Source organism: Aspergillus bombycis (assembly GCF_001792695.1).
Source record: "Aspergillus bombycis strain NRRL26010 chromosome Unknown contig00087, whole genome shotgun sequence".
NCBI classification, from domain to species: Eukaryota; Fungi; Ascomycota; class Eurotiomycetes; order Eurotiales; family Aspergillaceae; genus Aspergillus; species Aspergillus bombycis.
This window is the reverse complement of record NW_019170089.1, coordinates 1-26,202: the sequence shown is the minus strand read 5'-3', so window position 1 is coordinate 26,202 and position 26,202 is coordinate 1. Positions and strand designations below refer to the sequence as shown.

At 49.5% G+C, this 26,202-nt stretch overlaps 11 protein-coding genes across 11 annotated transcripts; 4 read left to right on the top strand and 7 right to left on the bottom strand.

The window, feature by feature from the left end:
- Nucleotides 1-159: 159 nt before the first annotated feature.
- ABOM_007929 (acyl--CoA ligase) lies at nt 160-2,188 on the top strand (the record flags this gene model as incomplete). The annotated part of the gene is made up of 6 exons (XM_022535058.1): nt 160-435; nt 492-872; nt 928-1,200; nt 1,253-1,415; nt 1,475-1,797; nt 1,859-2,188. 6 exons carry the CDS (start codon nt 160-162, stop codon nt 2,186-2,188), a joined length of 1,746 nt encoding a protein of 581 aa, XP_022386271.1.
- A 2,828-nt stretch (nt 2,189-5,016) lies between these two features.
- Nucleotides 5,017-6,567, top strand: ABOM_007928 (uncharacterized protein; the record flags this gene model as incomplete). Its single annotated transcript, XM_022535057.1, has 1 exon — nt 5,017-6,567. The coding sequence occupies one exon, from the start codon at nt 5,017-5,019 to the stop codon at nt 6,565-6,567; it is 1,551 nt and encodes a 516-aa protein (XP_022386272.1).
- Nucleotides 6,568-7,024: 457 nt separating this feature from the next.
- On the bottom strand, nt 7,025-7,358 carry ABOM_007927 (NADH dehydrogenase [ubiquinone] 1 beta subcomplex subunit 3; the record flags this gene model as incomplete). The annotated part of the gene is made up of 2 exons (XM_022535056.1): nt 7,025-7,208; nt 7,261-7,358. The coding sequence occupies 2 exons, from the start codon at nt 7,356-7,358 to the stop codon at nt 7,025-7,027; spliced, it is 282 nt and encodes a 93-aa protein (XP_022386265.1).
- Nucleotides 7,359-7,732: 374 nt separating this feature from the next.
- ABOM_007926 (CCR4-NOT core DEDD family RNase subunit POP2) lies at nt 7,733-9,299 on the top strand (the record flags this gene model as incomplete). Its single annotated transcript, XM_022535055.1, has 2 exons — nt 7,733-8,218; nt 8,325-9,299. 2 exons carry the CDS (start codon nt 7,733-7,735, stop codon nt 9,297-9,299), a joined length of 1,461 nt encoding a protein of 486 aa, XP_022386266.1.
- Nucleotides 9,300-10,426: 1,127 nt separating this feature from the next.
- Nucleotides 10,427-12,589, top strand: ABOM_007925 (peroxisomal copper amine oxidase; the record flags this gene model as incomplete). Its single annotated transcript, XM_022535054.1, has 4 exons — nt 10,427-10,613; nt 10,652-10,879; nt 10,935-12,185; nt 12,243-12,589. 4 exons carry the CDS (start codon nt 10,427-10,429, stop codon nt 12,587-12,589), a joined length of 2,013 nt encoding a protein of 670 aa, XP_022386263.1.
- A 901-nt stretch (nt 12,590-13,490) lies between these two features.
- Nucleotides 13,491-14,459, bottom strand: ABOM_007924 (Hsp20/alpha crystallin family protein; the record flags this gene model as incomplete). Its single annotated transcript, XM_022535053.1, has 1 exon — nt 13,491-14,459. The coding sequence occupies one exon, from the start codon at nt 14,457-14,459 to the stop codon at nt 13,491-13,493; it is 969 nt and encodes a 322-aa protein (XP_022386264.1).
- A 901-nt stretch (nt 14,460-15,360) lies between these two features.
- Nucleotides 15,361-16,279, bottom strand: ABOM_007923 (uncharacterized protein; the record flags this gene model as incomplete). The annotated part of the gene is made up of 2 exons (XM_022535052.1): nt 15,361-16,013; nt 16,069-16,279. The coding sequence occupies 2 exons, from the start codon at nt 16,277-16,279 to the stop codon at nt 15,361-15,363; spliced, it is 864 nt and encodes a 287-aa protein (XP_022386269.1).
- Nucleotides 16,280-17,556: 1,277 nt separating this feature from the next.
- On the bottom strand, nt 17,557-18,039 carry ABOM_007922 (ribonuclease H family protein; the record flags this gene model as incomplete). Its single annotated transcript, XM_022535051.1, has 1 exon — nt 17,557-18,039. The coding sequence occupies one exon, from the start codon at nt 18,037-18,039 to the stop codon at nt 17,557-17,559; it is 483 nt and encodes a 160-aa protein (XP_022386270.1).
- A 1,442-nt stretch (nt 18,040-19,481) lies between these two features.
- On the bottom strand, nt 19,482-20,723 carry ABOM_007921 (uncharacterized protein; the record flags this gene model as incomplete). Its single annotated transcript, XM_022535050.1, has 2 exons — nt 19,482-19,919; nt 19,971-20,723. The coding sequence occupies 2 exons, from the start codon at nt 20,721-20,723 to the stop codon at nt 19,482-19,484; spliced, it is 1,191 nt and encodes a 396-aa protein (XP_022386267.1).
- Nucleotides 20,724-20,867: 144 nt separating this feature from the next.
- On the bottom strand, nt 20,868-22,962 carry ABOM_007920 (MFS transporter (Mch2); the record flags this gene model as incomplete). The annotated part of the gene is made up of 3 exons (XM_022535049.1): nt 20,868-21,124; nt 21,265-21,378; nt 21,804-22,962. The coding sequence occupies 3 exons, from the start codon at nt 22,960-22,962 to the stop codon at nt 20,868-20,870; spliced, it is 1,530 nt and encodes a 509-aa protein (XP_022386268.1).
- Nucleotides 22,963-24,071: 1,109 nt separating this feature from the next.
- Nucleotides 24,072-24,764, bottom strand: ABOM_007919 (uncharacterized protein; the record flags this gene model as incomplete). Its single annotated transcript, XM_022535048.1, has 1 exon — nt 24,072-24,764. One exon carries the CDS (start codon nt 24,762-24,764, stop codon nt 24,072-24,074), a length of 693 nt encoding a protein of 230 aa, XP_022386242.1.
- Nucleotides 24,765-26,202: the final 1,438 nt, after the last annotated feature.

Here is a 26,202-nt window from a genome sequence, read left to right as displayed (position 1 = left end):
ACCGAGCTAAGCTTTCCCCGCACTGGGATTGGAGCGACCCCCGGCTTATTACACTACTCCCCTCACGTCCTATGCGCCTCTCCGTTCTTTTTCATACCAAGTTCTTTTCATTCTTTTTTCTTTGCATATATCTCAATTGTCACACTGTACCCTGCCAAGATGGTCTTCACTCCTCATAAAGGGGCGGGAGAATTACCCGCAATTCCTGATAATATTCCTATCAGCGAATTTATGCTCAACGATCAATATGGAAGAAATCCACTACAAAAGTCAAGAGACCCCTTCACTTGTGGAATTACTGGGAAATCCTACTCAGGAGCCCAGGTAGCGGAGCGAGTCGATTATCTAGCTCGGGCACTAGCAAAGGAGTTCAACTGGTCCCCGAATAAGGGTACCGAATGGGACAAAACAGTAGCAGTCTTCAGCGTGAACACGGTACGTTCTGGAAAATGAATATAGGGTCATTCATGTCTAATCGTCCCCTCATCCAGATTGATACCCTTCCTTTGTCCTGGGCCACCCATCAGTTGGGAGGAATTGTTTCGCCCGCCAACGCGGCTTATTCTGCACCCGAGCTGAAGCATCAGTTGGTTGATTCCCAAGCAAAAGCTCTATTCACTTGTGCTCCCTTGTTGTCCACTGCCTTGGAGGCGGCGTCCTTGGCTGGATTTCCGAAGGACCGTATCTATCTGCTTGAAGTTCCCGCCCAACTCACCGGTGGTGCAAGCATCCCTGCACAATACAAGACCGTGTCTCAACTCATTGAAGCAGGAAGATCATTACCGAAGTTGGAGAGGCTCGGCTGGAGCGCGGGAGAGGGTGCTCGCCGAACCGCATTTTTATGTTATTCCAGTGGAACATCTGGTTTGCCTGTATGTGCACCGCACAATCGATTATGGATCGAGGAATACTGACTATTCACCACAGAAAGGAGTGATGATTTCTCATAAAAATGTGATCGCAAACATTTTGCAGATCTCCGCTTTCGAGAAGGCCCACCGAGATGCCCTCGCAGCACCAGGAGGTCCCCAGCATACCGAAGTCGTACTGGGTCTGCTCCCTCAAAGCCATATCTACGCCTTGGTGGTTATGTGTCATACTGGGCCCTATAGAGGCGACCAGGTGATTGTGTTACCAAAGTTCGAGCTAAAGTTATACCTGGCTGCTATCCAGAACTTCAAGATCGCGTCCCTTTTCTTGGTGCGTACTGTCCTCAGTTGCTATAGTTTCCTGTTACTAATACATTTATCAGGTTCCCCCCATCATCATCACCATGCTCCGAAACCAAGAGGTCTGCAGCAAGTACGACCTCAGCTCGGTGAAATCATTGTTCACTGGAGCAGCTCCTCTGGGTATGGAAACGGCCGAAGATTTCCAAAAGATATATCCCAGTGTTACAGTCCGGCAAGGCTACGGTAAGCTTCTAGTGCGCAGCGGCGAGATATGTGCACAGGTAACTAATACTTCTCCACAGGCCTAACCGAGACATCCACGGTTGTGGCCTCGACTCACCCCACCGACGTCTTCCTTGGATCCTCTGGCAATCTGATTCCTGGCGTCGAAGCACGCATTGTTTCCCCAGAAGGCCAAGAAATCACAAGCTACGACACTCCAGGTGAACTGGTGGTCCGCAGTCCGAGTGTGGTACTAGGATACCTCAACAATGAGAAGGCTAACAAAGAAACCTTTGAAAACGGATGGATGCGCACTGGTGATGAAGCAGTTTTCCGTGTGGGCCCAAAGGGAACGGAGCATGTGTTTATTGTTGACCGTATCAAGGAGTTAATCAAAGTCAAGGTTTGTTATTCCATACCATGGTTTTGCAAAGTTTGAATGCCCCCACTAACAGAAACTTCAGGGTTTGCAAGTTGCCCCTGCAGAGCTTGAGGCTCACCTACTCACACACCCTGCCGTCGCTGATTGCGCTGTCATTGCTATCCCCGACGAAGCTGCCGGTGAAGTTCCGAAGGCTATTGTCGTCAAATCAGCCTCGGCTGATAAGGATGATGAGAAAGTGACACAGTCGATCAAGAAGTATGTGGAAGAGCACAAGGCTCGACACAAGTGGCTGAAGGGAGGTATTCGCTTCGTCGATGCTGTCCCCAAGAGCCCCAGTGGCAAGATCTTGCGTCGTTTGCTTCGGGACCAAGAGAAGGAGGAGCGCAGACGTGCTGGTTCCAAGCTATAGATGGTGTATTACGGGATTCGGTTAGTTTTGCCTCCTCGAGTTTAGCGCCTTGTTCTGTTGCTCCGGCATAAAAGCGCCACGCCCTCTCCATCCTATCTCAGCTTCTTCCTCCTTCATAGAATTGAACACAATCAAGTTTCACAGTTCGATAATGAGTATATATCAATTTCCGGAATAAACAAATATTGAAGATCGGCATCGGTTTGTCCATTGATTGAAGAAGCTGCGGTTGGTCTCCTCCGTACGCGTCGCGTAATGGTCCCGGGAGCCGGTTGGCTGCTTTGAAACCCCCTGTAAGAAAACATAGTCAATAGCATTTCTGGTGTCACGAGGTGAGGTGTAACATATACTACTAAGTATTACTAGTACCTGCTTCCTGGTTTAACGTGCGCGGACTTTTGCTTCACCTCTAATTGCTCGCCCATCGAATATACTATACAAGATGAAATGCCAGCCTCAACAGCTTCTCTTACGCCCCTAGACAAGAATTCAAGATGCACTATGAAGACGAGGACTTCAGATCCGAAGGGAAGCCTGAACCTTACAGTCGCTCCCAGACAGTCATATACCACCTACATGACAAAAGATGGGGGATCTAAGTCACATTGAAGGGCACAATCTCTTCTTTTGGTCACAATACCGAGCCGGGGCAAATCAAATCAAAACGCGAGCGACGAAATGAATTTCAAGACTTTGTCGCTATGACCGATTTTCATTCGCTGGCCCTTTTGTATGATACTGCCAGTGTGACTGAACTTGTTTTGAATGACGAAACGAAAACAGTCAACACTGCAACCCTGCATCTCGAGCCAGAAGATGCCAGCCAGCCCGCGAGGTTCATCAAAAACATGCGATTCTATATCCAAGAGGACCCCATAAGAGTGAAATACCTCCAATTCCCGTCTTTTCGAGCCGTCAAAGCCACAGAATTGATACAGAAGATTGAGATGACCGACGGAGTGTTTTGTGTTCTCCACAAAGGCGACAGAACGCCGTATATTTTCAAGGTAGTTAACCGTCCTTTGTACCACCCACGGGATACGGAGTTTATACAACAAGAACTAGCAAACCTCGAAAGGTTCAGGGGCATGAGAGGCATAGTAGAGCCTGCTGGCGTCGCAGTATTCACCAATTCCTACGCAACCTCCCAGGAAAGCAACCAACCGATGGTTATCAATGGTATTTGTTGGAGTATTATAGCGGTGGCTCCTTGAAATGTGTCCTGAAGGGAAAATGTGTCACTGATTTCAGTTGGGAGCAATGGCCTATTCAAATAGAGAATGCCTTGGATACTATGCACCGCGCGAAGAAACCCCGCATGGACTTGAAGCTATCAAGCATTGTTTTAGACAACGATGGCAATGCGGTTCTCATTGATATTAGCGGTATCGGTGGCGTAACGCATGAATGGCGAGCTCCGGAGACACGAGATGAAATATCACCCTTTGATCTCCCATTTCAAACACATCGATTGAATGATATTTGGGCCTACGGGAAAGTTCTGAAAGAAATCGCGTCAAGCGTCGAAGACGGCTCCTTTACAAAGACTCTTAACATGGTTGCAGATCATCTAACTCAAGATGTTTCTATCCGTTGGACTCTATCTCAAGCAATTTCCCAGTTGAAGACTTGTCATCAAAGTGATTGATCCCAATACATCGAGTCTATTTGGGATCACGAGGGAGATGTTCACGTCGGGAACCTCTCGCTGTCTGGGAAATTGACAATTTTTCGTTGGCACATTCAAACATAATCCTATTCTACATCATCCTCGTCAAAATCACCATTCTTCCTGGAGCCTGCATACTTCATGATCTAGTTATCTCAGTTGAGGTTGCGTCGAAAAAATGTTGGTTTGATAAACCAAGCACCGTGAAGGAACTCCTTTATGTAGATGAAGGAGCATCCAATTCTCCTCTATCGCGAATAGTTGAGGCGCTTGAACAGTACGTCGATTGACGGCTACGAACTCCTATCCCTCTCTTCTCCTCATTTTCGTGCCTCTTGATGCAGACCTATCACGTTGCTCTGCCAAATAACCGTCAGGAAAGCCCGCGCTGCTTCCAAGTTCGTAGTGCATGGTCGACAAACTCCACCAGTAGCTACCGTTCAAAAGCTGTCATTTTCAGCGTCGATTTCACAGGTCCTCATATTTAGTTGTAAGATTCCTTGGTTAGCTTTGATCAAATAGAATTTACTACCTACGCTTTGCATCCATATGTATTTTGTGTCGTCATAACTTTCTTCTCGCTTACTCATTGTACTTTTGTTGTTCAGTGACATGTATAAATGCACTTGATCAACCAGGGCTATTCTCCCGTGAGCAATATATATTTACCTCTAGATACGGAACATATTATTTCAAAGAACGCAGCCCTGAGAGTAGCTGATCATGAGAGAGCATTAGAACGAATCTCTAGCCTATCAAAATAAAACAGATACTATTTCAATCTCCAGTTGTCTGGCCCACTTGAATATTTTGGAACATTCATGGCGGTTCGTGAAGCATTGCGATTATAAAGCAATCGGAGACTTAGGCACTCTGTTTGCAGTGTTTGACTTGAGCGCGGGGAGAATTTATCGAATTTCTAAGCGCGGGGCCTTATCGTCATAATTTACTGAGCAGCTAAAAATCTCCTCGCAGCTCGTCAATTGTCGCAAAGTTTTTTTTTCGTGTTCTGCGACGTACATGACTGAAAGGGAGACTCGTTATATTTAAATTCCCCTCCTCCGCAGTTTCCTCAATTGGACCTTTCTCTCTCATCATAATACCCCTCCAAGTCAATAGTACTTGACGTTTTTACGATACGATCGATATAACCTACACAATGTCTTCTTCTCAAGATCCCCACCGCGAGGCGGACGATGCCTATGTGGATGCTGATGAGGCAGAGGAAATCTTTCAGCGCGATGAGGACCACCCCATGGATTCCGACGGCGAGGATGGCGACGAGCCCATGACCTTCGAGCAGGAGGAAATTACCCTGGAGAACGACTCTTCCGCTCATTTTGATCTTCACTCAGACTCGCTTTTCTGCATTGCTCAGCACCCTGTCCACAACTCTATTGTTCTCACTGGCTCCGGCGACGATACCGCATACATCTTCGACTCCACACCAAACACTGAGCGCCCTCTTCTCCCACAAAGTTACGAGTCGAACCCTCAACCGAAGAAGGAGCGGGTATCCCTGCAGCCTATTGCAAAGATTGAAGGCCACAAGGATACCGTCAACGCTGTTGCGTTCACTGAACCCAAGGGTGAATATGCCGTGACCGCAGGTCTGGATGGCCAGCTGCGCGTATGGCGCGATACTACCCCCCAGTTGACCGGCCAGGCTTGGGAGTTTGTCGCAGAGGCGCAGGAAGTAGAGGAAATTAACTGGCTTGCTGTTTGCCCATGCGAGAAGGGCGATGAGGAGAACAGCAATGTCATTGCTATGGGAGCAAATGACGGTAGCGCTTGGGTATTCCGCATTGACCACAACGACACCGCTCAGCCCATCTCGATCATGCAGACCTTCTTCCAGCACACCGGATCCTGTACCGCGGGTGCCTGGACACCCGATGGAAAGCTGCTCGCGACCGTCTCGGAGGATGGCAGCTTCTATGTGTATGACGTCTTTGGCGCTGCCGCCGCCGCCGGTATCTCTTACTCTGCTGGTACTAGTGCCGTCGTCGGATTGACCCCGGAGGACCAGCGGTTTGCGGTTGATGGAGGACTTTACTCGGTCGCGGTTGCGCCAGGTGGTGGATTCGCTGCTGTTGGCGGTGCGGAAGGTCAAATCAAGATTGTCGGTCTTCCTCGTCTTGCGGCTGGCGGGGCAGCATCTAAAGCGAAGGGCAAGGCGGCCGCCTCTCAGTCAACCGGTGCTGCTGCTGGTACCATCCTGGCCTCACTTCAGGCTCAGTCCGACGGCATTGAGACTTTGTCATTCTCTTCCCCTCCTCTGAGTCTTCTCGCTGCGGGCTCGGTCGATGGATCGATTGCGCTGTTTGACACCGCCCACCGCTTCGCTGTCCGTCGCCATATCAAGGAGGCGCATGAGGGTGCCGTAGTCAAGGTTGAGTTCCTTCAGAGTCGCTCCGCCCCCGCCTCTTTGCCTGCCCGTGGTCCGATTGCATCTGCTGCATCTGGACAGGGCCAACCGTGGCTTCTCACTACCGTCGGCATGGACGGTATCGTAAGGCGGTGGGATGCGCGCGGTGGTACGGCCGCTGCCGCACAGGGTCTGTTGAAGGAATGGAAGGGCCATTTGGGTCTCACGGAGAACTCGGAGGGTGAGCAATCCGGTGGCATTATGGCCTTTGCCCAAAGTCTGGATGGAAAGCGTGTTGTTACGGCCGGTGACGATGGCATCTCACTCGTCTTCGAAGAGTAATTTAGTCAGTCAAAAATGAATATATCGATTAGCGCGATTTGCAAACCATATATGCTTTAACCACAGCCCCAGTTGGCAGGTATCGCGAGCCAGCGCATCACGTAGTACAGTAATTTCAAGCCCCACTCTACAGCAAACATACCAACGCACCAGAACGAAAAAAAATACAGTCTTGATATAACGAAAACCAGATAGATACTATGTACACCGGACAAATTCCAAACAACCCAAGCGCCGACTGTAGAGCAAGGGCGCGCGTCATGACCATCAGAATACTTTATTTCCCGCTCGTCCGAGCGTCCCCAGCACAGATTCACCACATCACACCCCCTTGTATGAAACCCAGATGTCGCATTCTCTCCTGGTATGCGGACATCTTCGCCTGCAATCCGGGGTATCCTCTTCTTTGTAACCCATTGATATCGGTCGGCGATTCGTCGAGATCTCCCTTCCGTTCTCAATGCATTGACGTCAATTGGGCTGGTTTAGTGGTGGCCCTCGCGTGGTGGTCATCATGCTTCATGAAGACGGCCTCGTATGCGCAGTATCCGGCGAAGGCAACGCTGGCAATACCGAAGCCGGGGAAGATACACTTGAAACGGTTGAAGCGGCTGAAGGGGCCGGTGTATCTCCAGGTCTCACTGCGGATGGGTTAGTAAGGGCAATTGGAGAGGGATCATGCGTGAGACGCACTAGCGAGCCCAGGGGTCCTTCTTTGCCCAGACGGACCGGGGCGAAGCAGCGGCCTTGAATTCCTTGATGTCGAAACCGGTGGGGTTCGTGCCGGCCATGGTGAGCGGATGAAATGGAGGACTGAGAAAAGTCGGTGTCAATGGGTAGGCAAGCGAAAGTACAAGAGGTTCGACACCCGAGTCCGCAGGTTCCGGGGTACAATGAGAGGTGGGGAGCAAAACGGGACAAGGTGACTTTTGATTCAATAAGCGGGAGTGGGAGCGAAGTTGAAGCTGTACCGGAACGTAGAAGTTGAGGCTTGGCACGCTAGGCCTAATACGGATGGACCACAGAAGCTGTCCGCCTTCTCGACTCGACTCGACTTGTGAGCGCCTTGTCTGTCCCAGCGCGAAAAAGGCCCGACCACTGCCCTTACCCAACCCCCCATCACATTTCAGATGCATGACGAGCTGTCTACGTTACAGTTTACATCATGCCACCTCCTGTCGGCAGATACGGGCCTACTGGCCTGAGCGCCCCCTACACACACTTACAACAAGCCCACCTTCAACAACAGCAGCAACCTCAACATCATCCGGCTCACGCCCAGTCGGCTAACACAGCTCTTCCGCCTCCCTCCCTTGGCGGCCATCCTGGTTTCGCCGCCGGGAACCCGAATACCAATATCAATCCTTTTACACTCTCCGGAACCGGAATTTCAAACGGCATGTCGGTCGCTGGGTTTGGCGCCGCAGATGGCGGCGGGACTGGCCTCGCCAGCCATGCGGCTCAGATGGGCTTCGCGAGAGGGGCCCAAATGCAGCAACAACAACTCCACCAAGCTCACGACGGCCGGTTAGCGCTCGATGCCAAAGCGGGCGCTGTGAAGACAAGGATACGGGATGTATGGAAGCACAACTTGGCCCAAGAAATGGCCGTGCTACGGCAGTTGGTGGAGAAGTATCCGTATATTAGCATGGTGAGTCCGCGACTAGGTGGCTCCGGGGATTTGCATTGCCAGACGACCCTCGGGGCGGCAATCTCTGCCTGTTTTCTGAGATGTAAAAAAGCTAATGACAACTTAGGATACCGAGTTCCCCGGTATCGTTGCACGTCCCATCGGAGCGTTTACGAACAAGGCGGACTACCATTACCAGACTCTCCGGTGCAACGTCGATCTCTTGAAGATGATTCAACTGGGAATAACCTTGTTTTCTGCTGAAGGAGAGGTGCCCCCACCCAATGCTACGGATGCGAATGGACAGCCCCTCGGAAATAGTCTGGTGCCGGCCCCCTGCACCTGGCAATTTAACTTCCGGTTTTCGTTGGAGGATGACATGTACGCACAAGAGTCCACGGCAATGCTCGCTAAAGCTGGAATCGATTTCTCCATGCACGACAAGAACGGTATTGACCCTTTCGAGTTTGGTGCGCTTTTGATCAGCTCAGGCCTCGTTCTGTTGGATGACGTACACTGGGTGTCATTCCACTCCGGCTACGATTTTGGCTACTTGATGAAGATCATGCTCTGCAAGCCTTTACCGGAGAATGAAGAGGAGTTCCACAAACTTCTCACTATTTTCTTCCCGTCGCTGTATGATATAAAATACTTGATGAAGCATGCCGGACGCAACCAGGCCGTCAATGATACTCCTCTGACGCCAGCCGCCGCCCAGATTCTCACCAACCTTGGTCAAAAGTCTGGACTTCAGGATATTGCCGACGAATTGGGTGTCAAACGGGTGGGTATTGCTCATCAGGCAGGGTCTGATTCACTCGTCACCGGTGAAATTTATTGGAAGATGCGACAGTTGGTTTTCAACGGCAGCATTGACGAGTCCAAGTACTCTGGACAAATCTGGGGGTTGAACGGTCAGATGCCAGCATTATTGTATCAGATGCCCCATCAGACACCCAATCTCAACGGGGCTACAATCTACTCTGCTACTGGCACGCCGAGCACACCCAATGCCGGTACACCTCAGCACCAGGGACTCGGCGCACTGACGCCTGGAGCTGTCGGCGGAGTCTTGGGACAATTTCAAGTTGGGAAAGCATGAACGTCATATAGCTAGGATCTCATTTGTCAATGGGTGTTAGATTCGGTTGGGGGAGTTTATGATACGCTTTGCATCATTGTTCCTCTGTATCTTTCCCTTTGTTTGGTCTCTTTGTATCGGCTTCGTGTGTCTGAATTTAGCAGGGAACTGTCGAGTGTTTTCCCCCCTGGGGGATGCTCTCCAGATCCCTGGACACTATTTGTCTTCTTTACCCTTTACCTCGTTCACAGCGATTGCTTTTTCTCTTTCTCATGGCGGGGGTTGCGGGATGGATATGATCTGACGGATGTACATAGCATGTAGCACCGGGGCGGTGCCTCTATCTCTTCTTATCTTTTTGAGTCGCATTTTCTCGTTGTTTAGGTTTCACATTTCACGGTTCGTCGCCTGAGATGCTTCACATTGTCTGGGAGACGGGTGTTTGCGAAGGGTGTACGGTGTTTGTTATATGGCTGGAATATGATTCTCGTTTCACAGGCGTGCCTTTCCTTCCCAATTGCATACTTGGGCTCCCTTCTTCTATAGCCGTAGATAGCATAGAGCGGGTTGGACGATATTGTAGGGATGTACCTAATTTCGGTGACACTACGAATTGACAGATTGACATATCATATCCGACGGAACACGTCTCCAGGTGGCGGATCGACAAACCGCCAAAGGAATTGAACCCCCCTTACATGGACAGTGTGACCAAGTGGAAGACCGCTTGTCATGAGAGAAGTAATCATATCCGACTGCTTCCCCGCTTTTCAACACGAGTCTCGATCCGAATTCCAACGCATGCCTTCGCCGCTTTAGATCCGTGCCGCTATACCGGATTGGGAAGGGCGATCCGGGTCTTATCGCGTCGTGACGCTTATCGGCTTCCCCAGGTTATCAAGTGAGGCAGCTCAGTGCGTTGCATAACCCAACCATGCTGCAACTTAAAAGGCAAGGGCCCCCTTCTTCGTCATGGACAATTTCTTCGTGTCTTGTATCACTTTCTTGCATTCTCTCTCGCTGTGGGTTACACCGACATTGATTCCCGGGGACTTTACCAAACTATATAACCCCGGTAGACGACCTCCGACTTGAACAGCTCCAATTTACACAAACATCTCGCAACTATTCGAAGACTTGCATAAACCATGGTCCTCGACCGGCTTCAGCAGCTGACCTTGCAGGTCAGCGCTTCGTCTCCTCCCCCTCACCCTTTTGATCCCCTCTCAACGGTTGAAATCGACACCGCTGTCGCTCTTGTGCGCGAAGCACATGGCAAGGTCAACTTCAATGCCGTCACTCTCTGGGAGCCTCGCAAGGCGGAGATGATGGCTGGTTAGCCAATCCGGAGAAGGCTCCCCGCCCTATGAGAGCTGCTGACGTTGTTGCAATTGCGCCTGGCGGTAAGATCTACGATGGAATTGTCGACTTGGACCAGAAGAAAGTCATTGAGTGGAGGCATACCCCCGGTGTGCAGCCCTTGATTACCATGGAGGACTTGCAAGAAGTCGAACACATTGTCCGCCAGGACCCGAAGGTTATTGAACAGTGCGCCATTATCGGCATCCCGAAGGAGGACATGCACAAGGTGTACTGTGACCGTAAGTCTTCCCGGATCATACGGAGCAGAAGGGAGATAAACTAACACATGTTTAGCCTGGACAATTGGTTACGATGAGCGCTTCGGTACCGGTGTTCGCCTCCAGCAAGCCCTCATGTACTACAGACCTCACATGGACGATTCTCAGTACACATATCCTTTGGACTTCTGTCCCATCTTCAATGCCGAGACTAAGCAGGTTATTCACATTGATGTCCCACCGGTACGCCGGCCACTCAGCAAAGCACCCCCCAACAACTACCACCCTGCAGCGATCGAACAGGAAGGCGGATTTAGGACCGATCTGAAGCCCATTCACATCACCCAGCCCGAGGGTGTGTCGTTCACAGTCAAGGGACGGCACATCGAGTGGCAGAACTGGAACATCCACGTCGGCTTCAACTACCGTGAAGGCATTGTACTCAACAACATCACTTTCAACGACAAGGGTAATGTCCGCCCTATCTTCTACCGTCTGTCACTCGGAGAGATGGTCGTGCCGTACGGAAACCCAGAGCACCCGCATCAGCGCAAGCACGCCTTCGACCTCGGCGAATATGGTGGTGGATACATGACGAACAGCCTGTCCCTTGGATGTGACTGCAAGGGAGCGATTCACTATATGGATGCCGCGTTCGTCAACCGCGCTGGAGCTAGCACCATCGTGAAGAATGCTATCTGCATTCACGAGGAAGATGCAGGTATTCTCTTCAAGCACACCGACTTCCGCGATGAATCGGTCATCGTCACCCGTGGTCGCAAATTGATCATTTCCCACATTTTCACCGCTGCCAACTACGAATACTGTGTGTACTGGATCTTCCACCAGGATGGTACCGTGCAGCTGGACATCAAATTGACTGGTATTCTCAACACCTATGCAATGAACCCCGGCGAGGACACCAAGGGCTGGGGTACTGAGGTCTATCCTGGTGTGAATGCGCACAACCACCAACATTTGTTCTGCTTGCGTGTCGACGCCAACATCGATGGACCGAACAATACGGTCTTCCAAGTCGACGCTGTCCGTGGCGAGGGTGAAGTTGGAAGCGCCGAGAATAAGTACGGTAACGCTTTCTATGCCAAGAAGACCAAGTTCACCACTCCCCTTGAGGCGATGTCCGATTACGATGGCTTTACTGGACGGACTTGGGAAATTGCCAACACGAACAAATTGAACGCTTACAGCAAGAAGCCCGTCTGCTATAAGCTGGTCAGCCGCGAGGTTCCCCCATTGCTCCCCAAGCCGGGCTCACTGGTCTGGAAGCGAGCTGGCTTCGCTAGACATGCCGTTCATGTTACCAAATGTAAGATTGCCCTCCTGCCCTCTACCTGATTACAGACGAAAACTAACTCTTATAAAGATTCTGATGACCAGATTCACCCTGCTGGTCGCCACGTTCCTCAGACCTCCGGAGAACCGTCTCAGGGCTTGCCTGCCTGGATCGAGGAAGCTGGTGCAAATAGCTCTATTGATAACACGGATGTTGTTCTGTGGCACACCTTCGGACTCACACACTTCCCGGCTCCTGAGGATTACCCCATCATGCCGGCAGAGCCTATGACCTTGCTTCTCCGCCCTCGTCACTTCTTTACTCGCAATCCTGTACTGGATGTGCCTCCTAGCTATGCTAGAACGCCTTCTCAGATTGCAGCTGGTGCTTCTTCTTGCTCGTGCAAGAAGAGCGATGGCTCTAGTACTTTGGTTTAAGTTTCTAGTCTCTTTCATTCTCGATTTGGCATCATGGCATTATTCTGCGGCGGTTTTTCCTATTTGGATACCTACGACTGGCGTTTTTCCTTGTATATAGCTTTGATATCTTGTAAAGCTTCAATGAACAGTTTCTTATTCTGGCTACCATTAGAACTTGCTTCTCTTTGCATTACCTTGCTGTGATAGCTGCTCCTTTAGGGATATAACGGTATTTATGGTGCGATAACGCAATCATGTATTAGTCCTACTCCCAAGGAACCTATGGAGGTTGTATCATTTGTCGCGCAATCTGCTAAGCTTTAAATGGCCTTCTATTATTCAGTACTTTTGATGCAACTTCTACACAGGTAATGACAGCAAAAGGACATCACTCCTACTCATTGTATACTCTATCCCGAGGCTGGAGCATGAAGTCTCGCTGCGGTTTATTGAACCTCGGTAAGAACAGGTCAGTCACCCAGTGAGCCAGTAATATAATGTCACCTCTAAGCTCCTGGTAGCAGTATGGAAAATTGTTGGATCAAACGGCCGTTAGTGAATTCCGTCAGGTATGACAGCTAGTGTATCAACCCTTCGATGGCCCTAAAATTGCAGTGAAATTGGCTCGGGTCAAGGCTGGAAAAATGAGTGTGGCTTTGACTTTCAGTTAAAAGCAAGCATGCTGTTTAATCCTCGCTCCTCTCCTATATGATAGAAGTGTCAATTGTGGATTAAGGGAGGGGGAAAGAGTGCTTGTCAATGGGATCATAAGCAAACTGCTACATAGTGGACGACAAAAATAAGACGAGTCTATGTTATGTGTAATATAGGATAGAATAGAATCAAATAAGCTAGTCTACCCTATATAGTTATGGTTTGCTCGACAAAATGTTAAAAAGAAACCCAATAAAAACCAAAATCACTGAATATCCACCTTAACAAATTCCTTCTCCGCCTCCTCATCCTCACCCTCAGGTTCTCCTTCATGCTCTCCTTCAGTATCAGACCCATCCGGAGTCGACAACTCCCTGCCAGCATTCACCATCTCCACCTCCACCTCATCTTCATGTTGAACATCCTCACCCTCAGCCCTAGGCAATACAACCTTCAAAACACCATCTTCCAATCGAGCCTGCACCCCGTCAACCACCGCCCCATGAGAGACCGGTATCTCCCTCTCAAACACCCCCAAATGACGCCCTCTCTCTCCAACCAACAAAGCCCGATGCATTTCCTCATCCACCCCAGGCCGATGCACAACACCAGCGATACTAAGCATAGAGCGCGAGGCATCGTATCCAACACTCAGATCCGACTTTTGCGCTCCCGGGAGCGACGCATGCACAATAGTCTGGGTAGTTGTAACGAAGACGTCCACTGGAGGCATGAAACAGGCTGCGTCTCGTGGGTGGTGATGATGTGCGCGCATGAGAGGGTGAATGTGGTGCAAGGTATTAGCATGATGGAATCCTTTTCCTTTTCCTTTTCCGTTTGTCTTTCCTGGGCCTCGTCCATGTCCTGCCCCGCCTCGGCCTAGGTGGTGAAACTTTCCCCGAGAGTGGAAATGGGGACCTGGTCCGCCTCGTTTGTGGTGAGGGTGGAAGCCAGGGTGGCCGGGGCCTGATCTGTCATGTTTAGTCCATGAGTTGGAAGCATGTTCAAACCCATGCTCATGCTCAATGGTATAGCCATGTCCATGTTTATGATGGTGTGGGTGGAATTTCCCACGGCCATGGTGGCCAGCAAACCCAAATGCATACGGATGGTGGTGTTGATGAGGATGATGATGACGACCTCCGCGACCACCACGACCACCGAACCCGAATGCGGGCTTTCCAGGGAACTCATCATCTCCCATATGTCTTATAGCGTCTCCTCCTTTATGCATCTTGTCTTTTTTAAAGTGCTTCCCATGTCTCATTTCAAAGACGTCCTCATAGCGAGGGGGATGGTGGTGAGCAAAGAAAGGATGATCCTCTAGCATAGACACATCCACCTCCCAGGCTTGGGGAGGCTGATGGAAATGGCATGAATATCTCATGCTTGGCTTTCTATGTCGTGAGATTGTATGTTTTGATTTTGGTCTTGTAAGATCTGTTTGTGTTTGGCTTAAGATCCCATGGATTTACGGTGGTATTTATACCTACACAGACGATTATGACTCAACCTGGTCTACGTACATCTTGTCTATTTGCCACCTAGGCAGACAGCAATTGTACAAATCACCGATGATGGTGTAGTCATCGATAGATGGTAGCTGAGGCTGAGCTTGAGGCCTACGTACAGCTCATTACCCGAAGCGGAAATCAAGTCCGACTGGGAGGCGAAAACTCGGACTATGCGATTCGGGTCTTTTCCTATTTCGGTGATCTGGCTCGGAGATAAGGTGTTATCGGGGAACAACTTTGTTATGTATGGTTTACCTCTAAGACTGGAATATGGGCTAGAGGGCATGAGTGTGACTCGACCTGAGAGGCGACGGTCAGTGTCGATCTCTCGAGTGAACTCGGGTCATGCAAACTGGAGGCCAATTGAAGGATTATATGCACGGCAATGCAACCGCGGGCTATATGATATGATCACACATGGCCTATGCTACATTCTGACTGTGCGAGTATCAGTTCAAGTTATTCACGTCAATATCTCACAGTCAGCAGTGGCTGTGGTGAGGGCGGCGGCATCACGGTTGATGACGGGAAGTTGATACAGGTATGCCTCAGGCTAGATGTGCAAGGAATTCACATTCATTACATACTATCATTATATTATACTTATCATATTTCATACTCTCAATGCAGCTCGCTGCGTTCCACCCCCATCAACTCATTGATCTCATTGGTTTGCCTTTCATCTCGCGTCCTGTAGTTCTCCGACGACAGCTCTGAGATGATCGTATCCGTGTGAGATCCACGCATATTCTTGGACGCATTACTTCCATCCACAAAGCCGCCAGGTAGAGTCGCACCATCAGAATTCCATACCGACTCGGAGACTTCCGGTGAGTTTCCTCGTAGCCGTTTCCTCCGTCGAAGATATCTAAATGATCCTACAGCAAGGGCTAACAGGAGAAAGCCCAATGGAATTCCTAAGCCTACACCGATCTTTGCGGCCGGGGAAAGGCCACCGTTGCTGGGGTCAGGAGATGGGGTTTCGGCAGACACATCCGTGGCTGTAGCGACACCGGTCGCCTCAGTTGAGGAGGTTGTCGCCGGGGCTGAAGTGCCAGTTGAAGATGTGGACGATGTACTGGCAAAATGGTATGAGGTCGGTGACGGATCGTCATGGTACCTCTTCGCAACCCCAAAGACAACGCTGGTCATATTGTCTCGGCCATCATGATCACCCTGGGAGCCCAAAGACTCCAGTTCGAAATAGCAGCCGGACTCCTTATAGACGTCCCGGTTTGCTGTCCAGACAAAGCTGTGTTTGTTCACAACGTTCACTGAACTCGTTAGCGATCTGCGATGCAAAGTTCGGTTCAGGGTCAGATCACTTACGGGCAAGAATCCATTGTTCTGTCCCACACTCTTCGTACAAAGATATCCGCGGCGTGACAACATCCCAGGTGATGTTGACTTGATCCCCAACGATGAACCGATATTGGGATTCTGTTGGAAATGTGAAGCCCCCGGCCGTGACGCACTCTACCCATAGAAGTAACGCGATGGCGAGACTGTGGATAGAACTACATAAGAACCGGGCAACCATTCTGACACTCGACAAGCGACGAAGGGATCACGCCCGGAAGAATGGCTGAGGTGCAAGTTGTTGTTGGGTGAAGCAGTTTTTCTTAATCAAGCGACAGGCCCCACCCGGCCGGATGAAAATATCCCTGCATCGAATTACCAATAGTAGAGCGACGAACCCCAGTCCGGTCAGTCCGCTAAAGCAATATGACTGCGCCGCAATATCAAGTCCAGCAACCGTCTCAACGCGCTGGTCATGCGCACCGGGCAGGGATATGTCCAGGATCGAATCCAACTGGGCCACATCATCGTGTGCAACGCGGGGACATGCGGCCATGACTTCCGTCTCTGGCTGTGAAACGGCACTTTTCTATAGGTGTGCTTGTGCTGCAACTGATGGTATGATATGGGATCCCTGGTTAGTTATGATAGGACAGATAAATCATGGGCAATAAGCACTGTACGTTGGGGGAAACTACAAATAGCCACAACTCAGCTTCCAATTAGGGCTACTATTCTTGGACCACTAAGCACTCACTTGTTGAAACCATTTATTTAATACCGACCACTCATCCTTCTTGCTACGACCAGACAGCCACCGTCTTCAATATGACAGACGCAACTTTCCTTCATTGGAACCACCCGTCGTGCTCAGCGCAGATACCCAGTACAAGACAAGTCTATTGAACCACATCAGCCTTGAACAACACAAGGCGCTGATCAGCTGGAGGTCAGCATCTTATTCTGCGCTCTTCTGAACTACACTATTTCAGCAAGCAGACTTCCATGGCGTTAAATATTTTGCCGAGTGGTGTCTAGCAAACCAGTCGGAAATACGTTCTAAGTAGGATTATTTTCCACCTCTCTCTGCTGGTGAGGGTGTTAAATGACTTCGTATTTGGTCATGCTGAATTATATGTTCATGTCTTTTGAGCCGAGATTTGGCGCTGGTGCTAGAGAAGATACATATTAGGTATCGTGAATGAATGTTCATAAGTCACCACCTGTACACACAAATACCCCCTTACAGAGCAGGCAATCGTAAATTGCAATTCATAAACTGTTCGATGATATTATGGCCACATCGTCGTACCTGGAACTCAGCAAATACTTCCCCTGTACATACAACACTGAGAGCATCGTTGAAGTAGAAAAGCGTCCCGGCACCAGTTTGGACACGATCCCATCATTGTTTCTAAGCGAACGCAACACTCTTCTAGCCATCAATCAAGCCAAATGACAAAGTAATCAGAGTTGCATGGATATGCCCAGCCAACACCAATCCCGCGTCACATCCTCTCATTGATCATCCATATCCTCATTGCACAATCGATCCGCCAACTGATTCTTCTCCCTGGAAATCCAGACATAATCCACATCACCTTCCTCTTTCAATCTATCATCCAGATCAGAAGCCTTTTCCAGCAGATCCCGATTAACAACGTCGTTGCCTGCAGCATTGGTCCATCCGTTCTTTGTCCACTTATGAATCCAGCTTGTCATACACCCAATCGCATACTTGGAATCCGAGTATATCGTGACCTTCAAGTGTGGACGCGTGTCTAACTCGTCATACTTTTCCAGGGCCTGCTTCAGTGCCAGGATAATAGCAGTGATCTCGGCGCGCTGGTTGGTGGGAGGGGGGTATGAGGGTAAGGACTGTGTCCTGGCACTGTATTTCCCGTATCTGTTCTTCAGAACGGCAGCCGCAGCGCCGATGGCTCCGGACTGGCCGTTGCCTCGACAGCCGCCGTCGGTGTATATCTCCATGATGTAGACCATGCTGGTGTGGTGGGGCTAGAGTTGAACGGATGCAGTGGGGGTCGGTGTTAGGCACAATTATGTATGGTGTAGAGGCTTCACGGTCGTTTGTCGGAGCCTGCAGGGTTAGAATGAGATGACTTCCTTGGGTCTTTGGTGCTTCTCCTCACCTCTACTGTTGATATGAGATATCGCGCTGGAGGTTTGTAGAAGGGACGCTACTGCAAGGAGTGATATGTCAACTTGAGAGACACGGGAGGTCAGTCCTGAGGGAGGCCTATGAGAGAGCCGGAGAGAAGTGTCAACCTTGTCAAAGTCCCTTGCGATGCGAGGAGCGTTGGGGAGATCATAGCGGGGCATGAGGAACAGAGAGCTCTTACAGCAGCGTAACAAACGATGATTCCCGCCCTGATTACCTTCGAAAACTGCACAGTCAATCAAAATCTGTAGCTAAGCAAGGTGTACGTGGTGACTCGTCGCGTACCCCTAGGAAAGGGAAGCCAGAGGAAGGACCCTAAGGCGTGTGGTAAACTAGATACCGTGTGTAGACCTTGTATAACTAGAACATAGGCACTGTTGCCAAGCAAAAGAAAATCAGTTAAAATCGATATCTAAGTATATGATATTAGAACATGTGATATGAAGAAGCGTCAGATCAGATGAAATGGAAGCCTGGATTCCACGATCAAGGTGATGCTGAGGCCTTCTTTATACTGCCTGCAGACAAAGAGATAAAGGCGGGAGGTCTAGAACGCGGTCTGGGGAGCATTGTTGTTAACATGACACATCGGCTCTTATAATACATAGTAATATTAAGTGCAAAGGGTAGGGAGGTTAATGTGGGTAGGGTAATCAAGTCGAAATTTGAATCTAATTCAGGAGCCCTTCTCCGAGCTGAAAGCATTCATAAAGCAGCATTGGAAAACCTAGAAAGATAAACCCAGGTAATAGGTATTTGCGTCCTTCCTTGGATAGTGTATTGAAACCGTCAGCGGAAGGGAACAAAGTGCAGAAGGTCGCTGTCGGAATGCTGGTCTGAGAGCCGAAGAGCCATGATATAGGATACTTTACTATGCCTGATCCCGTACGGGGACCTGTAAGTCACACGGTGTAAGTCACACGGCCGTGCCTGGAGGTGGCCTAATCGAACACATAATGTCTCTACGCTCAGTGGTTATATAAGGCTTCTGCCTGGATTACTCTGAGCGTTGATGCCTGATTTAGAACGGGTGACGGCAGAGTTAGATTGGTCCCATTTAACCAGCAAACAAAGAAAAAAGACTGCGTAGGCCTCTTTCAAACACGTCGGTATACTGATATACAAAAGTGCAGGTAGGAAGGGGTACAGTGCTGTACCTGGCTGACTTTTCTGACAACATTCAGGCATGATGGCATGACCGAAATTTTGAATCAGAAAGGTTCTCTATTGTATCTTGTGGAAGATACCTCGAGGCTATGACTTGTTAACCGGCGAGGCCGTCAGGATCAAGCATCTCAATAATCCTGGACATCGCTTGAAGATCTCCCTCAAAAGATTCGGCCTTGTCCTTATCAACCCATCCTTCTGTGATACCTCCCCCAAAGTCAATTATCCAAAGGTCGTCGTCCGCATCAACTAGGACATTATCTGGTTTCGCATCCCCCCAGATGATTCCTGCTCCATGTAGCCTGTGAATCAGATCTTGTAGCTGATATTTCCACTTGGCACGAAGATGCCGGGGTGTATTATCCAAATCGATATCTGCTAATATGTCGCGATGATTGATATACTCAAGCAAAATCCCTGATATAGTGGACTCATCCCCCTGGTCTTTCACGAGCTCATATAACGTAGGAGTGCGTACAGCATTCCCCAAGCCCATGGACTTGATACGAACCAATGTCGATATCTCACGATCCGCCTATTCGCTGCAGTACGTAGGTTTGTAGAACCGTATCGGACCGGAACCAACCGAGACCTTTTTCGGCCTTCGAGGAGGACTCTCGCCGGTCTCATCGTGCAATATGACCTTTGAAGCTTCAACCGATGGAATGTTGAGATCAGAGACAATGGAAGATAGCTTAGTCTTCGGTGCGAGTTGAGGTTGATACGAAGATGAACGAACACCCAACTTCCCATCCAAAGCTTTTAAACAAAGGGCTAATGTTTTGATGTTGAACCAATCATAAAGAGTTTGCACTGGAGCGTTTGACTCCTGTAAAGATAAATTCCTCATAGCAGAGTTGCATTTAAAAGCGATCCAGAAGCAGACGTTTTCCATTGGATCATCTTCCTCGTCCTCACTCTCCCCGTCAACCCGGTCCTCGGAGTCAAGTTTTCGCAAAAGAGATAAATACTCCTTGGTGGTTTCTAGATCGTCCTGGATATCTTCTGCAGAGACTGTGATATGATATCGCAGACCGTAACATTGTATTGTCAACTCGGTATCGGTGCCATCGCCGCGAAAGAATTCCAGTATATCATAGAGTGGTAGCTCCTCCGTATCCAAGGACTGAGCACACAAAACCATAGCCATAAATGTCTTTAGAGATCGCCAGCGATAGCATCGTGCTGCCCACATCTGGTGCTGGCCCACTCCAATGCTCACGATTGTTCGTGTGGATGAAAAGCTGGTCTGCCGATCGATTCTATCGGTATCTGGGAAGGCAGAACCTGCGTCATCAGGCTTGGTGAGCTGTGTGGGAAAGGATACTGCTTTTTCCATGCTTGAATTTGTTCGAACCATGCATCGTGCTTGTTCCCCTTCTGTAGATGTAAATGTGAGGTCAACAGCGGCAAGGTATCGCTCAAGTCACCAAGCACGGCTTCTGTTACTTGAACGACCATGTTGACGTTGTCGGGCTCGATATCAAACTGGACAATCCCACCGCGACTGCTCCGCTCTGCCCTTGATAGCCTTCGGCGCAAGCGATTCTGGGTCGCTTACCACGCGCTCATCCAGTCGAGCTCCCAAGGCTAGAATAAGATCTGCATTCTGCACCGCATAATTTGCGGACACTGCCCCGTGCGTTCCAACCATGTGGAGGGCTTGAGCCTTCGTCTCATCGAAGCTTCCCAGTCCCAAGAGAGTGGTAGCAACAGGAATCTTTGCTGATTCCGACAGTTCTGAAAGAAGCGAAGGGGCTCTCGGGCTATTCAATACTCCATGACCAGGTTGGCTATCCGCTGAATGGTACCTTGTAGCAGCGTGGAGTGACTGGTTTGCTGCACCGCTTTGTTTGCACTTGCCCGTGCCTGTAGGATACCTTTCGACGCGTTCTCAAATGCTACACTGTCGAAAGTAGCCGAGCTAACATCAATAGGAATGGCAACAAGAACCGGTTCAGGCCGCCCTTCCATGGCCTGGTCGAACGCCATCTCTAACGACGAAGGAAGATCTTCGACCATATGCTTCTTGGATGGGGGTGCATTCACGGGTGTGGCATGCTGTACAAGGGGATTTATTCTTGAGACTTTCATGGCAAACAACATTTAACGACAACACAGACATCAACTCCCAACCCTCATTGTTTAGACAGCTAGACTCAAACAACCGCTCTCCTAACACAAAGACGACAGAACTCCACAAACCTGACCCTCTCTGTCTCTCCCCTGGGCGCATCTACACCATCCACCCTCGCATTACTCTCCCCAGACACACCAGCACACCTCGAATCCAGCATGACCTTCCACCCCCTCAAAGCGAACAAGCACCCCGCTGCAGCTAAGTACACAAACCCCGTAAACAACTGCGTGCCCAGATAATCTCCCGTCCCCGCGACGATCTCCAATGCAATCGGCTCACTAAACGTGCACGGCAACACAATACTCAACCACAGCAGATTCAGCCCAGCCGCCACCTCTTTCAACCCGACAACCTCAGCCATCAGCGGCGCAATCGTAGCCCAGAAGTTCCCTCCGACGAGCCCCTCCGCGACGGCAAAGAACCCCAACACCCCGTAGCTCTTCGCATTCGTCCAGACAACCAGCGCTAAAATACCCGCCAGGAAAGTCATGGAGCCGGCCATGTTGATGCGACCGACGCGGTCGCTGAAGTAGCCGATGCAGGGGCGGCCGACGGCCTGTCCGAGGTTGAAGATTGCGGTTATGATGGAGGCTTGGGAGGCGTTGAGGCCGATTTTGTTAGCGTAGTTGGCGAGGCTGTACATGAGGACGAAGTAGCCGAGCATTGTGAAGCTGGCGAAGCCGAGGAGGAGTTGGTATTCGGCTTTGCGGAGGAGGGTAAGGTTCATGGATGTTTGTTTGTGGGGGCTTGTGGTGGTGGTGCTGCTGCTGCTGTTGCGGTCTTTGATTAGGAGGGTGCAGGTTGTGTTTACGATGAAGCCGAGTATGCCCAGAATGCGGAAGGCCCATTGCAGTCCTAAGTTGCGGATCATGGCGTTGGTTGCGAGCGAGTAGATGAGGCCGCCGAGGCCGGCGCCGGAGAGCGAGATACCGCTGGCTAGGGAGCGTTTTGTCGTGAACCATTGCGGGACGACTGCGGCCGTGGGGATGAAGAGGAAGCCTACGCCCATGCCGAAGAGAATCCCCTGTGTGAGGAAAAGCTGCCAGATCTCGGTGGCGAAGCTTGCGCAGATTAGACTGGCGGTTTCGAGGATGACTCCGCAGAACATTGTTGGTTTTATGCCCCATTCTCGGACGCCTATTGTGGCGATGGGTGACACGAGTAATAGAAGGGCGACACTTAGGGATCCCACGAAGGCGTACTTCAAGGGTGGAGAGCCGGGGAAGGTATCGTGCTTCAGGTAATGAGCGAGGAATACGCCGTATGCAGAGTTGAAGCCCCATGAGTGGGCATTGATTGTGGCTGCTGCTGCCGTACAGACCCATCCATAGCCACCATCTGGTGGTGTACTTGGCTCATTCTGTTGCAGAGTTGGAGGTTGGACGGGGCCTTCTAAGGGCTGGCTTTGGTCATTCCGTCGCTGGATATCTTTCTCCATGTTGGGGGGAGGGCAATAAGAGACATTGTTTGGTTTGCATGGCGTTATAAATCTATGATTGGGGTTAGCCAACCCAAGCAAATATAGTCAGTATTATATCTATCAAAATTGGAGAAAGCGACGTCTCATGCCGTGGATCCGGCTTATATCTATGCGATGATAGGCTGGACGGCGTTTGATCCATAGCCCTAAGATGCTTCCGGTGATTGTCTTAGGCCGAGACTTCTAAACGAACGCCCTTCAAGTCCAGGAAATTTCCATCAAGTGTAGCTTCCGGGTTCCTCAGGAATACCCACAAGTGGATTCTAGAACGGAAAAAGGCGGTTCTTTTCAGAAAGCACTGGTAGTCTCGACTCACCCGCGCCAAACAATGGGCCTCGCTGCCCCCTTTAGTCTTAGAATATATTTCGTATCTACTATGCTTCATCTAAACGTAGCTAGAGAAATAGCCTCCTCACGCTAGTGATCCCAATCTGTACAACAGATTTAATGACATCACTGCTAAAGATAACGGATGGGACAAATGATAGTCACAAGTGAATTGCCCTTGACTCCCAGAGGCCAATTGGTTGAAAGCCACGTGAAGTGGCGCGAAATACTAGTAGTACTACTAGTAGTATGTCTGCTTGTCTCACACTGAGTCACTGACATGCGAAATGATTACTGACCATAAAATCCTCGGTCTTTAGTGAGTTGATTCAGTCGATCTCCTCGGCCACGCATGGTCCCATCCAAACGCCGGATCTCGGCCTTTGAAATTATGATCATTGATCACCGATCACTGTACATGTGGGTCGGCTCTTTCAACTATAAATACTCAACCTTCCTAACCGTCATAGTATCTCTTAGAACAACAGAATATCCTCGGGGTTAAAATATTATATTCCAACTTGTCACGGTCTGGCATCTAAATATCACGTGATTGTAAACAGTATGTGAGTATATTGCTTCAAAGACTCGGAGCACTATCTAGATAGACTGTTCCTTTTCTTTGCACTATGTCTTGTCATCAGCTTTGCCAGTTAGCTTTCATATAGCATCATCCATCTGATTAAAATTTCACCAAGGATTGTTACGTTACACTCCCACACGGTGGCGCGCGGGTGGACCTATCTATTGCGCAGCAAGACAATCCAACCAAGTTGTTGCATAAACTCTGTAGTTGGAGGAGCTAGAGATCCGTTGCAAACCCTGACAATGATCCTATCAAGAGACTCAATAGCTCTGAACTGTGTATTAATATCTTTTAATGCATCTTGGAGGAATCGGATATTGATCTCTGTGTCTGTTACTAGACCGTAGTTCGGACCGTAAACGAGGGTTTCCAGTGTTTTCAAGTTGGTGCACTGTTCTTGGAGCAGCCGCAAAGTCTGCAGGTAATCTTCTCTTATTTTGATTTCACCCAATTGGCCATCCACCCTCTCTGTGGCTGGAAAATTCATCCGGAGGTACGACAACAAGCCTGCATTCACAGAGCCAATGCAGTTCAGGAAGGATTTCAAAAGACTGCCCTGGCGGTTTGTCCCCTCCTCGAGAGAAAACTCATTTGTACTATAGAGAACTGCGTTTGCCTCCTTGGATATTTGCCGGTTGGTATATAGAAGCGCCAGCCATTGGCGTGGCTTTTCGGGTGCGAAGGATTCGATTGGACAACCCGGATCCTGAAATAAGAAGATTGTATGTGGCACAGCCAGCACTTGTCTGTAGATATTATTGCGCAGATCGATCGGGAGGCTTAAAAAGCCGGCGTGAGCCGAAGATGCTGGCCGGGAAAGGGCGCTGTTCGGCCTTGCAGCCGACATGATGTCGAAGACCTATTGTGCCCGCTGGTGACGGATTATAGCGAACGGATCCAGAACTTGAAAGTCTGGTCGATCCTTTCTCCTCGTCTTGCAATCGGGCTTTCGTAATATGATGATGGTTCACTGGTAATAACTGGAATAGTATTCGAGGCTAAACTTGCTATTATGCGTCTATGTATTCGTTTTTATCACAGTGTCCTCAGAACGTAAAGAGGCGAGGAGAGTCCAACCATGGTTCAAGGTCAATCTAGCCACAAGAAGCCGTATCAGTATACATGCATGTTGTACAAATACCTTGCACATACTGGTTATGAATCTAGACATGGAGGTAACGAAGGGGGTCGACCACATTCCCCTCCTGTGTCCTTTGTTTTCCAGAGAACAGATCAGTACAAATCTGGTTGCAGATGGATAACAGACAGTTGAGAGTTGCCGTATGACTAGGTCCGACAAGTTATGGGGACATCTGCCAATCATACATCATACTAATGAGGGGTACAGGCAAACAAAGCAGCGCAATGATGAGTCGTACAAACCCGCTTAGGTATCTGGGACCTTCGATCCAGCAGCAAGTATGAATGCATTGGGGCAATTTTTAGAGAGGCTGCTTCAAATGATCGACTGTCCCATTTTCTTTTGCGAGCAATGGCTTAAATTAAAATGACAGAGCGGTTCGAGGAAGTATTCTGCATATACTGGGAGTAGTATCGCGGAAGGTACAGGGGCTTACAACGTTACTATACACTTGCCCCGAGCGGGAAATATTGGAACAACCGGGAGAGGTCTCTAGGATTGAGCTGGATTCTGGTACCGAGCGAGATGCAGTAGTGGCAAAGAAGATAATCGAGAGCGAGCTTTTATATCTTTCGACGGATGCCAAGGATCCTGGGCAGAAAACACGATTCGTTACGATCCGGCTGAGCGTGGCTTTAGTGACTCTGTCTATGCATCATGCCACTGGCTAGAGAATTTCGGTACCGTCACTGCCAGTCACCCTCTGAGCATAGAGGATTTATGCAGGCCAGCGGAGTATCACACGCCTTCTACGGTATACCCCGGCGGTTACTGAGATATCTGCTTCGGCTTTCTTCATTGGCCTGTTTACCAGTCTGGTCTTCATTGAACACCTGGGGGATGTCAATTGTTATGAATAATCCAAGGAATTTGTTCGTAAATTAGGAACTATACTACTCCCACGTGGTTATATAGCTCATATTGACATGGGCATATGAAAAATGAGTAAAAATTGTTCCTATGATCTAAATATCTCTGATTCTCTGCAATTCATATTCAACAAGAACATCTGTCATCTGTATTATCTAAATGATATCATAGCTATGTATGATAGAGAGAAGAGGTCCTTACAGAATATTAGGGTCTCTAATTCACTATATATTAAAGCGCTGCTATCCTAATAGTATATATATATATATATATA